This window comes from Cyprinodon tularosa, unplaced genomic scaffold, assembly GCF_016077235.1.
Source record: "Cyprinodon tularosa strain WSP-4 unplaced genomic scaffold, ASM1607723v1 ctg609, whole genome shotgun sequence".
NCBI classification, from domain to species: Eukaryota; Metazoa; Chordata; class Actinopteri; order Cyprinodontiformes; family Cyprinodontidae; genus Cyprinodon; species Cyprinodon tularosa.
Window position 1 is genome coordinate 340,659 of NW_024039351.1, and position 12,642 is coordinate 353,300.

At 39.0% G+C, this 12,642-nt stretch overlaps 1 protein-coding gene across 1 annotated transcript in view; it reads right to left on the reverse strand.

The window, feature by feature from the left end:
- Positions 1-12,642, reverse strand: part of lrriq1 (leucine-rich repeats and IQ motif containing 1) — a 69,490-nt gene that overhangs the window by 24,799 nt on the left and 32,049 nt on the right. Inside the window, exons 14-17 of the mRNA XM_038307401.1 lie at positions 8,152-8,598; positions 7,314-7,470; positions 1,932-2,057; positions 422-511 (exon numbers count right to left, since the gene is read on the reverse strand). Coding sequence (XP_038163329.1) covers positions 422-511; positions 1,932-2,057; positions 7,314-7,470; positions 8,152-8,598 — 820 coding nt within the window. The remainder of the gene's footprint in view (positions 1-421; positions 512-1,931; positions 2,058-7,313; positions 7,471-8,151; positions 8,599-12,642) is intronic.

Below are 12,642 nucleotides of genomic sequence, written 5' to 3' on the forward strand. Positions count from 1 at the left end.
GCACCTCAGTGTCAACAGACTGGAGCCGACCAGCGCAGCAGCTGCAGCACATCAGCTGGCCCAAACGGGCTACCATGATGTACAGTGCTGAGCACGCTCCAAAGAAAAGATCCAACAAGAGGTAAGAGAAGGGAGAGAAAAAAACAGGATGACATTTAAGCCAGAAGTGATAAATGACATCTGCTTGTGCTGAGCAACCTTCGGTCCCTCAGGGAAATAAAACTGTTTTTTTCAAACGAATAAATTTAAAGATCAATCAGGGAGGGGGAATGTAAGCTTCGTAGAGGAGGTGGAAGGTAGTGGGGGTTAAGCAACATGTCAAAGGAACAGGTTTAGAAACTAATTCCTAAATATTGATCAACATAACATAGCACTTAAAATACACCTTGTCACTAGATTTAAGAACAGTCCCAAACTTCACCTGTGGAGGTAAGTGGAGCTCTGTCACTGGATAATCCATGGGAGGCAAATCATCGGAAAAGGTGAGAGTCCAGTGCTTTTCCAGTGCTTGCTTTGAGTGGAAAGAGGCAAAAATATATATTCATAATAAAGAACATAACAACTGATACATGTTTATTTGCCGTTTTTGAAGTAATCCTCTTGCAGGGAGGAAAAATAATAATTCACCCGATTGAATTAAGTATGTTTAATAGAGCAATAAGCAATAACTCATTATGTAAGATAAAAAGAAATAAAAAATAAAAACACGAAGAACTCATTGGTATCTCATTAGATTGACTATGGTGTGACATCACTCTCCATCTCTTTTTCTTGTTCTCCCATCTGTTATTTACAAATTGGGCCGTCCAAACATGCATGTTTGTCCAACGTAAACAGAACTTACCCCCTCCCCATCCGTAAAACATCACTAGAGCAGCTGAGAAGCAAAATTATTTGCCAAATTAAAGATTTCTTGCTATCAGCATTATAAAGTTATTAGTCACTTCTTACAGGAAAGGTGATGCTTTGTTTATTCTTAGCAAATGTGCGCAAATGGATGAAACAAGGGGGGGTAGGGGCAGGGTTGCAGATGGAGTGGAGCTGGACAGAGGTGTTCCTTGTTGCACATCTTGTATTGGTCTACAGTAAGTGCTCAACAACCAACTTAGTGGTGAAATTCATCGTACTGTATAGCCCCCTAAAATTACCCTTCCAGGTTACTGAGAAACTTTTAGTAGCCGTCAAGAAGCCTATGATGTGAATTAGGCTGCATATTTGATTAGTCACTAGCTATTAGCCTGAAAATGCTTTCTCAGGTTGGTTCCTCCCACAAAGTAACAAATGTTGACCTGAGCCACAGAAACAGGTCCACATGTGAACAGGAATGTACTGGAGCATTAAAAAAAAGAGAGAGCAGAGAAGGAGCAGGGGCCGATTGTCGTGATATATTGGGGTCTTGTGGTATTGAATCTGCACACAAACGTTCCAAATGAGCATGGTAGTAGTTTACATGCGTGTGTTTTAAATAAGACTGCTGTTATGAGCATTTATTATGCCTGTAAAGAATTCTGACTTCATACTAAGGCTCTCATTAAGCTTCAAAACGCCAAGACATTCTTGACTGTTGCAGCCAAAGTGAGCTTCATAAAAGCATAAATGAGCATATTTGGAAAGTAGAAACTGCCTGGCCCTCACATTCAGATCTTCTTGGACAAAACCAGTGTCTCAGTTTTATATATGGTCTTCTGGATAACTGCTGAGATATTCCTATTATAATAGCAGCTAATGGTTCAAACTAATTATTTGGTAAAATTCATTGGCATATTTCGACTATATGGGTTGTGAAAAATGTTGACACTTTTGTCCGTTTTTGACAATTATAACATACAGACTTGAACTTGAGCCAAAAAATCTTGCTTTAACAATTTATTGAGGCAGTCAGTTTGGTCAATATTCCACCTTGGAGCGGCTGAACCCTAAGACTTGCATACCTCCTCCACGACAAATTCCTGCACATCCACCTCCTCGAAGGCGTCCTCCTCTCCGGTTTCAGCGCCAGTGAAAGCAGTGAGCGCAGAAGCAAGCCTCCTCCTCAGGGCAAAGCCCCTCCAAAACGCCTAGATGATACGGGTAGAAAAGGGAAAGTCAGAACACCATCTATGAATCACAGTCCAAACGTAAATACTGCATGTTATCCCATTAGAGAGATAAAACATGCTAGCCGAGTTTTTAATTGCTGAACGTTCTGCTGTCTGAACTCTGCATGACTCCAGGCTGCTAAGAGACAAATGGAGCTCCAAGCAAGCCTCTAAATCCTCCAATTCCCAATGGAGCTGGGGGGGCACACTTCGCTTTAAGCCGAGCCTCACAGGAATTCTAGAGCGCTCTTACGACCGCACGTCTTAGGAATCTGATTAATCACTCCATACCCATCCAAAACAAAACACACACACACACATACTGTTCCTTCCTTCTCCTACTCCCACTTTCTTCTCTGTAGAATCCTAAAGGACTCATCAAACACTTCTTGTGTTGAGGGTGAATATCAGAGAGGTGGTGAGTAGCAGAGGAGATTTTCAGGGCAGCAGCTTACACCTCGGTGAAGAATATTAGCCAAGAAAATGTCCAGAACCCGCTGGAGGCCTGCAGATTGACGATCAAGGATGTGTACGTATGGTCGCATCAATCCAGAGTGTGAAAGTGACTTTAGGAAAGATCATTAATTACAAATACACTTTTTATACCTCGCTCAACATGTCAAAGGCTTTGGTCGAAAATAAAATGCTGTACAAAGATACAGCTACAATCCTATTAAAGTTGATGATTTCTTAATGAAGTAACACAAAATAGAAATCAAATTAGCCAATGTAGCTCTTTTTTTTAAATAATAATCTGATCGAGGATGAAGGATCAGACATAAAGTTATGAACATGTTATAACCAAGGTTACCTAGCAAAAAAAAAATCTAATTCTGTGTCCGAGTACTATTTGATCCGTCATCTGAATTTAGAGATTATGGTACAATTCTAGAGCCATTTGGAACCTAAACCTTTCAGAACAGCAAGCAGAGCAAAAAGCAGAACAACAACCATCTAGCAGAGCTATCTAAGTCCAGTTAAATATGGATCCAGAGTGTTCTTTTTCAGAGAGAGAAAATTATTATTTGATGTACTTGTTAATTTCAAAGTTCTCACAGTAAGAAAGAACAGAGTATCTGTAGCTCTGATTAGCACAACAATAGACTTTATTTGAGTAGTGTTTAATTTGATATAAATACCATACACAGAAATACTGTAAGCTGTTTAGTTTTGATACATTTCTAGAAGATGCTAGAACAGATGGAAAGCCATGCTACACACACAATACAATAAAAAAAAGAAAAACTAAGGTAATGTTAGCCTTCCTGTGCTTACTCTGTAGGTTAAATTTCTAGTAGAGCCTAACTGTGTCAGAATATTATTGCGCAATTGAAAAAAATGGTGACTTCCATGGGTGAAAAATGTTTTAATTCGGAGTTGTGGGGCCGTCCTGTGAGGCAAGAGGCCGATAATTGTTAGTCAACGCAGGTTCTTGATTGTGGGAAGAGCTTCTAATTACATGTCCACCTGGATGGTAATGCAGAGTGCCGTTCCATGAGAAGGTGTGTCACTTTGAGTACCAGGGGTAACCGAAGTGCCAGGTGTGTCCGAGGCTCAGAGCACCAGTGGCTCCGTGGTTCCAGAAGTTGCTGAGCTCCAGACAGGACCAGAGAGGACCAGGGTTGATCCAGGGGACAAGCCGAGGCAAAGACCAAAAAAAGTCCAAGGTCCAGTCGGGTCCAGAGGTCCGGAACGGTCAGCAAGGACCAAGCAGAGAGAAGAGCAGGCATAGGGAGCATGTGCTGGAAGCAGATCTTGAGCTGCCACGTAAGGTATGCATACACTGTACGATTTTTTGCCCTTTTCGGGACGATTTTCCAGTCACATGAGAATTTTTCAATCGGGACGACTTTCAGCCTGATTGTGCGTCTCGCAGTGTACAGGGGGTAACAAAGGGTGTGCAGCAACTCACGACCACCTCCCGATCAGGAATCGTAAGGTAAGGAAAATATAAAACGTGTTTCAAATTCAGTCGGCCGTTGTGGGCAAATTGCTCAGTGTACATGCGCAAACAAGGATTCTTCTTCTTCCTCTTAGACGAAAACACAAAAACATGGCGGGGTTGCGAGTTAAATGGAGTTCTTTCTGTAAATTTGACAGACCGTAGTAGCCACATTTGCTCAGCTATGTCTTTGTCCAAATAAGTCGCCCTTTCTACTTAGGGTTTTCAGCACACATAATTGCACAAATTGCCATGGCAGCGTGTTTCACTCGTGAGCTTCATATCCCTCTTCTACTCGTTTGGCTTCCGGATAGACAAGTCCGAGTAGCGCCATCTCACTGCGGAGCTGAGTCTGACGTGGTTTTAAGTCGTACAGTGTGAGCAGGTAGATTGCATCAGGTAGTCGGGTCGCACAGCGTGAGAACATACATCGTGAGCTGTGAACTTTTAAACCCTGTGGTTTTGTCGTACAGTGTGAACTATAGCTGCGTGCAATGATTGAAAAAATCGTACTATGTATGCCTGGCTTCCACCTTAGCTAATGTGTGCTCAAAACGTTCTGTTTGAAGAGCATTCCCATTATGATGTCAGAAGGGGAAATAAATTGTCTAGAGCGGTCTGTAGGAGACTATCAGTAGCTAAAGCATTAATATAGTATTCTCATGTATTAATCTAATGTATTATTCCATTCTCTGAGGATAACTTTATGAACTCTGACTGGTTGTCATGGTTGCGGGTTATGGCAGCTTGGCCTTCGGGAAGATGGGGGCATGGAAGGTCAAATCAGCTTGTCCAGAGTGGGGCTAAATTAGGAGATTTTTGGTAAAAGCTGTCTGCCTAATCTGAGGAATTTTCCAGCACAAATGGCAAAACCATGCTCTGGAGGCCTCATTGTTAAGATTTTTTTCTTTTCAAATGTAGCATACAACCTTTGAAAATACTATTATTACTATACTAATTTAAGTTAATAGGATAATTACAACATATTTAGGCCAATATGTTCAACTATTTGTGGATTGACTGAAATATTTTGTTTCCATTCAATTGGATGAAATAAGTGTTTGGTCACGTAACATCCAACAAGAATTATCAATCTCAGTTTGTCTTCACTTCAAGAAGTCCTCATGTTCTGCACTCATTATGTTTAAAGGGCATCAGTCAACACAACTGGCCATTAAGACTCCATTCTTTCCACTGTGGGCAAGATCAAAGAGCTGTCTAAGGACACAAATGACATTAAACTGCATAAGGTCGGGTTAAGCTACTGGTGAACAGGCAAACAGATAAGAAAGCAACAGCCTCACTCTCCTTTGGAAGGAGGCTTTATGCAGGATATTCTACTGTGTAGAGTATACAGTTGTGCTTGAAAGTTTATATACCCTACCATAAAAGAAAATTATCAAATTCACACTAGTAATTCAAATGACACAAAACTGAAAAAAGTAATAAATACAATATACAAAAATAAAATATTGATTGATACATGCCGCTTCCATAACCAGTGGAACCAACGGGTCACAGGTTACCATTGTTAACACACTACAGTCATGGATTTAAATAAATGCAAGGTCTTCCTGCTTAAACCAAACACTTGTCCAGGTCTACAATGATCTGGAGGAGGAATGAGAGAAGGTCTTGTGAATCCATGCATTCTTCTTTTTTCTATTTGAAACCAAAAATTAAAATTAATATAAATTGTTGTTTTTTTTTATTTAGCGAGTGTATGATTTCATTTTTTTTCTTTTTTCTTTCCTTTGGGCTCTAACATATGGAAAGTTTTATGAGTTTTATTGGAATATTTGGATTTCTGAATAGGGGATATTCTTTCCTGCCAGTGCAGATCTGAGCAACAAAAAGCCAAAGTAAAACTTCTTGGTATAAACTCCACTCATTGTGTTGGAGAAATGCACCGTATGGAGGAGAAGATTGATCAGACGGTGGATAGTGCAGTTTTGAGAAACAACTTTCCCTCAATAAGAGCAGTGAAGATGGATCATAGCTGGACTCACCAGCGTAACAACAACCCATACACGGCCTGAGAAACAAGGAGTGGCTCAGTAAGAAGCATTTCAGGGTCCAGCAGAGGCCAGGTCACCAGACCTGAACTCTATAGAAAATGTTTGGAGAAAGCTAAAACGTTGTGTTGCCCATGGAAACTAAAAGACTTAAAAAATACTTTATAAATGCTAAAATGAAGTTGAATAATAAGCAGATCTGGAGAAAACTAAAGATCTAAAGACTTATCTCTGCTTCTGTCTCCTAGAACCCCAGTCGGCCTCAGCAGATGGCCGCTCACACTGAGCCTGGTTCTGCTGGAGGTTTCTTCCTGTTAAAAGGGAGTTTTTCCTCTCCACTGTCGCTACAAGCATGCTTAGTGTGAGGGATTGTATTTGAGTCGATGCAATCAACTGGTTTTCCTTAGATAGAAAACTTTGTATCAATTTGACTGTATGATCTGGTTGAACTGTAAAGTGCCTTGAGATGACATGTGTTGTGAATTTGGCGCTATATAAATAAACTGAATTGAATTGAATTGAACTTACTGAGGATTAGACCAAAATTTCTTTTGCAGTGGATGCTAACTTGGCCAGAACAGGCAACGCCCACCTCATTAGAGGAAAACAAAGGTCTCTGTATAAATGTTTAACTTTCTCTTCTTTCTGAGATTTATCAAATCATTGTTGGGTATCAATTATTTGTTTCTGGGACAACTTCAAATACTACAAAAATGAGGGCAAGTATTTCATTTTAAAACTCATTTCTCCTAATGTGTCAAGACTAAAGTGCATTTTGGAGGTTTTTTATGTTAACATTTTTTCCTTCCACTTTGGAAATCATGCACAACATTTAGATGTATGAAATCCATCCTTATTCTGCTAACATTTGTCGATCTAATGAGACAAATAATAGTACTTTAATGATCTCACACTGGAGAAATTAACCTCTGCATTTAAGAGATCCCCTTGGGGAGCAGAGGGCTGCCATCGTGGGTTACCCAGGGAGCAGTGTGGGGTTAAGGGTCTTTGCTTAGGGACCCAGAGTGGCAGTCTGTGGGAGTGGGGCTTGAACTCAGAACCTCAGGATTCCAAGCTCTATGCCTTAACCACTAGTCTGTCACTCCGAGCAAATGGTAGTATAATTTCAAGGAGGACGACATTTTATGCACTACACCGCTTCTTTTCATAAGGTGGGCGGGGGTATTGGGATCCTAAAGTCTAGAAATTGACTAAGGAAACCACATTTTACCTGCTGAACAGGTCGCAGAAAAAAAGAGATTGACAGGAAGGTTTTACCTGTATGATAATAGCTGCATGTTCTTCAGCAGAGGTGCTTCTGTTAGCAACAGAAAGCTTATTTTCTCCCTCTGAGTCTGCGATTAACGAGGCCTTAGCACGTCTGCATTTCTGCTTGTACTTTCTCCACATCCTCTGGAGCACGATGGCTGCTGTGCTGCACAATTAACAACACACAAAAATACACAAAGTAAGTAAAATCGCTGTGACCATCTTTCAAAACAGATTGTTTTTTGCAAGCGGACATATGGAGTCTAGGACTCTAGAGAGATTATCTGTGTTCAGAGCCAACCATCACATTAAAGATCTACTGCCCTCGCTAAGATAGCAGAGTGTTAATGATAAGGCGCTGTGTTCAAATGAAGGAGATCTTCAACATCTCTCATTGTAAATCAAACAGAGGAGGCTCCAATGATGACAAATGGCCTCCAGAAGAAACTAATAAAAAGGCTCAACTGCCATGGACCAAATTATATAAAATGTGGAGTGTTTTCTTTTTTCCAGCTGTTTTGTACCATAAAAGTTTATCAGAAATGTAAAAGAATATGAACACCCTGCAACAGCCTGTAAGTTTTGTTAACAGGTCTGAACATATGGATATTTATATACAGTTTTCAGTAATACTAAAAAATAATGAAATCTAAGTCATTTTTCTTAATCGTTTTAAGAATAAACACTCGATTTTATCAGTAAAAAACATCAATATTTAGAGGCTATTATAGCTTGGCCATTTCATGGAACCGATGTAATGTCCACTTTTCTACATAGATTACAGTAGCTGATTTTCGGTGAACTGTTTACAAAACCCAGCAGCAGACGTAAACTTTTAATGAATTACTTTTTACTGTGCAACTTGTCCAATTCTTCGTCCAAACTGTTGGAGGTTTGTTCTTCTTTTGAAGACAGAAAGAGAGTAAAACCTTTGGTGAAGTTTGACTTTGTTATTGACCTCTGACCAGTTTTAACACCTCCAAATGTTTCTTGTCTGCTGTTTTCATTTGGTTTGTCCTCAGAGTGATAGTGAATATGTCCATCCTTCTCCCTGCTCAGGTTGTCTGGAGGTCTCCTGAAAGCTGACTCGGTTTTCAGGGAATCTGTGAGCTTTCCTAAACTTCTACTCATGTGCAGTGTTTTTTCAGACGTTGTTTGGCCCTCATCCATGTGTTCCGCAGACATAGCAGTGACATCATGTTCATGGGCGAATCTCTGATCCTCAGCGAGTTGCAAAGCCAGAGTAAAGTAATGGCAGCAGCTCTTCACAGCATCCAGAGACAATGAGGCATTCCTGTGTAAACAAAAAACAAGGACAAACATTTTATTAAACACAAAATGTTTCCCATTATTGCAATAGAATCAACCCTTTTCCATTTTGACTGGAATTATGACACATTTCTTTTGTTCTCCTGAATTTATTTGTCAATTATCGTCTTGATGACTATGTTCACCCACATATGGCCACCAGTCAGGTCTCTCTATCCCGTTTCCATCTGGTTAAGCTGACCTTGAGCAAGCTTAAAGTACTTCACTTGCCTCTGGATCGACCTGGATGGAAGCTTTACTAATGTGTAACACCCTCTGAACCAAACCAGTCTGTCAAAAATAATAAAACGCTGTAATCCACACAGTAAACCTCATTTGCGACTAACCAAAAAATGCCACCTTTTGGAGGCTGGAGCCAGGTTCATAGAGCAGAGACTAGGCTATTGGCCTTGACCTACCTAACCTACACCACAAACCAGCTACCAAAGATGAAAAACAACAACTAAGGAAAATTACCTCACCTGGAAAAAAAAATATGCTTCTAGACTTTTTAAGGTTCTCATTAGACTCCGGGACTCTCTGTTAGATAATCATACAACGCAGCTCACTTGATGATTGGCCACTCTTGGGTTGTTTTTCCATCATACAGACACTCGTTGCTGACTGCAGCTAATTTTTCGTCATATCTGGCCTTAACTTTTTGTTGAAGGTTTTCTTGGTAATCATACATTATGAATCAAACTATGTATTGATTTTATGTATACACATGTTAATTTTATGTATACACATGCATATTTTTATCCTGTGCGGGCAGTGCTTTTATTTTATTTTATTTACTTTTATTTATTTTAGTTATTTTATCTTTTTTGTGCAGCACTTTGGAAACCTTGTGTTTATTGAAATCGTGCTATATAAATAAAGTGGATTGGATTGGATGTATACAACCTACTTAGACTGATTTTCTAATATTGTGCGGCCCTAACTTCTACCTCGATAACTAAGCAGGATATGTAATAACAGTGTTTCAATCCAAACATGAAAGTACTGCATATTTACAAAAAGCATTTCACATTTTGTAATTGGTTGTAATCCCACCTGCTCAATGTTTCCTCCATTGCACCAGGCAGGTTAATGCTAATTGGTGGCACAGAACAAACTTTTTACATTTCAGATCTGAAATTCAGCAGAGTGATTCATTTACTTTTCACTCTGTTCATCTTCACAGTTTTCTTCATGCCAAACTTCACCTAATTTATTACATGTTTTTTTATCACTGTATTTCAGGGAAGTCAAAGGACTTGTCAACTTGCATGAGTCCCTTTTGTATAGAGTTAATTTTGATCCATTGTTGGTTCAAACAAAAAATACAATTTGTAAATCGAACTTTGAAACAAAGTTTGAAACAAACAAAAAAAAAACAGCTTGGAAGTAACATGTTAACCAAATAAAGTTTTAAAAAGTGTAACCTTATTGTTTTCTCAGAATTTGTCTTTTGAAATATTTTTTTCATATCAAATTTATCTTTTATATTTTACTTTTTCAAATTTTACTTACAAAGTTTAAAAAAAATTGATTGATTTCATTCTGTATAAAGATTTAATTCTTTATAAATTGGCTTTCCTCCAGTGTGAGGAGCAATGTGAGCATCGAGAGCGAGCATTTGTATTGGGTTTGAAGTTGAGAGAATGCGATTTGTAAAATGCAATTTGTTAGGCTCAATCGGAAAAAAAGAAATACAAAACAGTTTGAAAATATATAACACCCGTAAAAAAAGAATAAAAAAATATAAATATATGAAAAATAAGCTGAAAAAAAGTCTGAGAACAGCAAAGTTACTCTCAAAAAATGTTATGATAAAAAAAAGTTTCATCCCTCACTGAAAAAAATTATGCAACTGCTTTTGGCATTTATTTCATCATATTTAGTTGCTTTAACACAATTTTTTCACTGTCCTACCCTGCTAACATAAAACAATTGTGTTAAAATAACTAAATATGATTAAGTAAATGCCAAAAACGGTTGCATTATTTCTTTTGTGCTGGATTGCTTTTTCGTTTTTAATTTCCATTTACAAATTGTGTTATTTCATTGGTACAATAATGGAACAGAATTCTCTCCATACTATTGAAAATGCGTGACTGAAGGGATAAACCCACTACAATGCCTCCTCAATTGAAACTTAATGAATCTATTAGCAATGCTTTCCTCTGTTCCTCTGCTCCCCTCCCGTGACTTCCACCCTGAGGGGGGGCAGAAACACACTCAGTCTGTCTGGAGAGGCCGGTAGTCTTAAGGCCAATAGCTTCTCCTCCACAAAGGTTCAGCTCTTCATTCTCATTTGGATCAGTGAGAACAGGGTCAGGGGGGTGGTGGAAGACTGTGACCCCCATGACCCCTTCCCCTTGTACCTGCTGGTTCACTCCAAGGTCACAATAAACACGCGCAGCATGGATATAAGAAAGCAGAAAACTGATATATATTAAAGAATTTGTCCTGTTATCGTTTGGCTAAACAAAAATCCTTACATTCCTTCCAAAATAATTATGAATTGTGTTTTTTACCACTTTTAAGCTTAACAAGCTCAACTTGTTTTATAGAGATTCTATGTTTAGGAACAACAAAAAAATATGGGAAGGAATTCCAGGGCAATCAAATATATTGGATTTCTCAAATTGGAGGGGTCACAACGTTTTGCCGAGCAGAAGACACCACACACAGCAGGATTATCTCTCTGATTATCTGTCCAGAGGCTCCTGATATCGGTGGCTCTTGGAAGGAGAAGATTGTTCAGGAATCATCACATCCACCCTTAAAGGTACATAGTCACGCTATTTTCAAATTTTTTTTAATTCATACTCTCTTTTATGACAAATTTTGGCATTCTTTAATGCTTTGTTTTGCTCTGTTTGTTATTCAATAAAGCCTTTCTGCATATATTTACTATAAATAATGTCAACGTGATCCAGATTATGTCGCTGCACAGGTGTACAATTGATGAACAAGCAATGGAGGCCAGCGAGTGAAGAACTCCCAGTGTAGTTTTGAAAGAAAAGAAAAGTCCAAGATCAAGTGTAAAACAAGAAAGAAGAGGTTTGAATCCAAGAGTGATAAAACTGGAGTTTCTCTAGGATAACAGTCTGACTGTTGGAGTTCACTAAAGCTGGATTTAAAGCTCAGGAGGCATTCTAATAAATATTGCTGTGAAGTTGAGAGACACATGAGTACATGTCCTAGCTAATAGTGCTACTGGTGTTAGCAATGCTTTAAAGCCCTATTCCGTAAAAGTTCAAAAATATCCACTGGACTTGGTTTCCAGGATTTGAAGACGTTTCTCCACCTCTCCAGGAAGCTTTCTCAATTCAAATGTCTGGATCTGCAGTGAGTTTGAGTCTTATATAGACAAAGCCTTGAATTGCCTGGAAACATGCAATGGTAACCGATGAATGGGTCGTTTGGTTCCATTGTTAGCCTGTTATACCTGAAACCTGTCTATGATTGTTAAGGGTCGGTCGTTAAGGAGGTATAGTTCACCGGCTGGAGCATGTAGGCTTAAAGCCCTATATTCTGAGCTGTAGGTTTTCTGTGAGGCATTACAGCACTGTCAGGACTCATTTAGTAGCTGCATCCAAGGGCAGCAAGTGGGATTCTGGTAGTTCAGTGGTACTGCCAGTAGATGGCGCCACATCTGATTATGTCAGCTCATTGCATCTGGTGCTATGGTTCTATTTAGGCTCAAATATGACAATCAGTACACTATCAGGGCGCATGCTTGGAGTATAGAGCCTTATAGGCATATAACATGACTATAGACAGAATGCTTTGGCCTTCAAGCAAAAGATCATTTATTCTGGGAACCTTTATATCTTTAAATATCTGTTCTAGCAAATAAATCACAGAATTAAATGAACTAAATAAACTTTATTATTTTTACCTTTCTCTGGTTCAGTTTAGGTCAGAAGTTGGTTGCTGCTTGTCGGTTAAACTTGGGTATTTGGTGATTTACTTAAAAAGCACCACTTTCACAACAGTACTTTATGGTAAACCTGAAGGACACACAGAACTGTTTCAC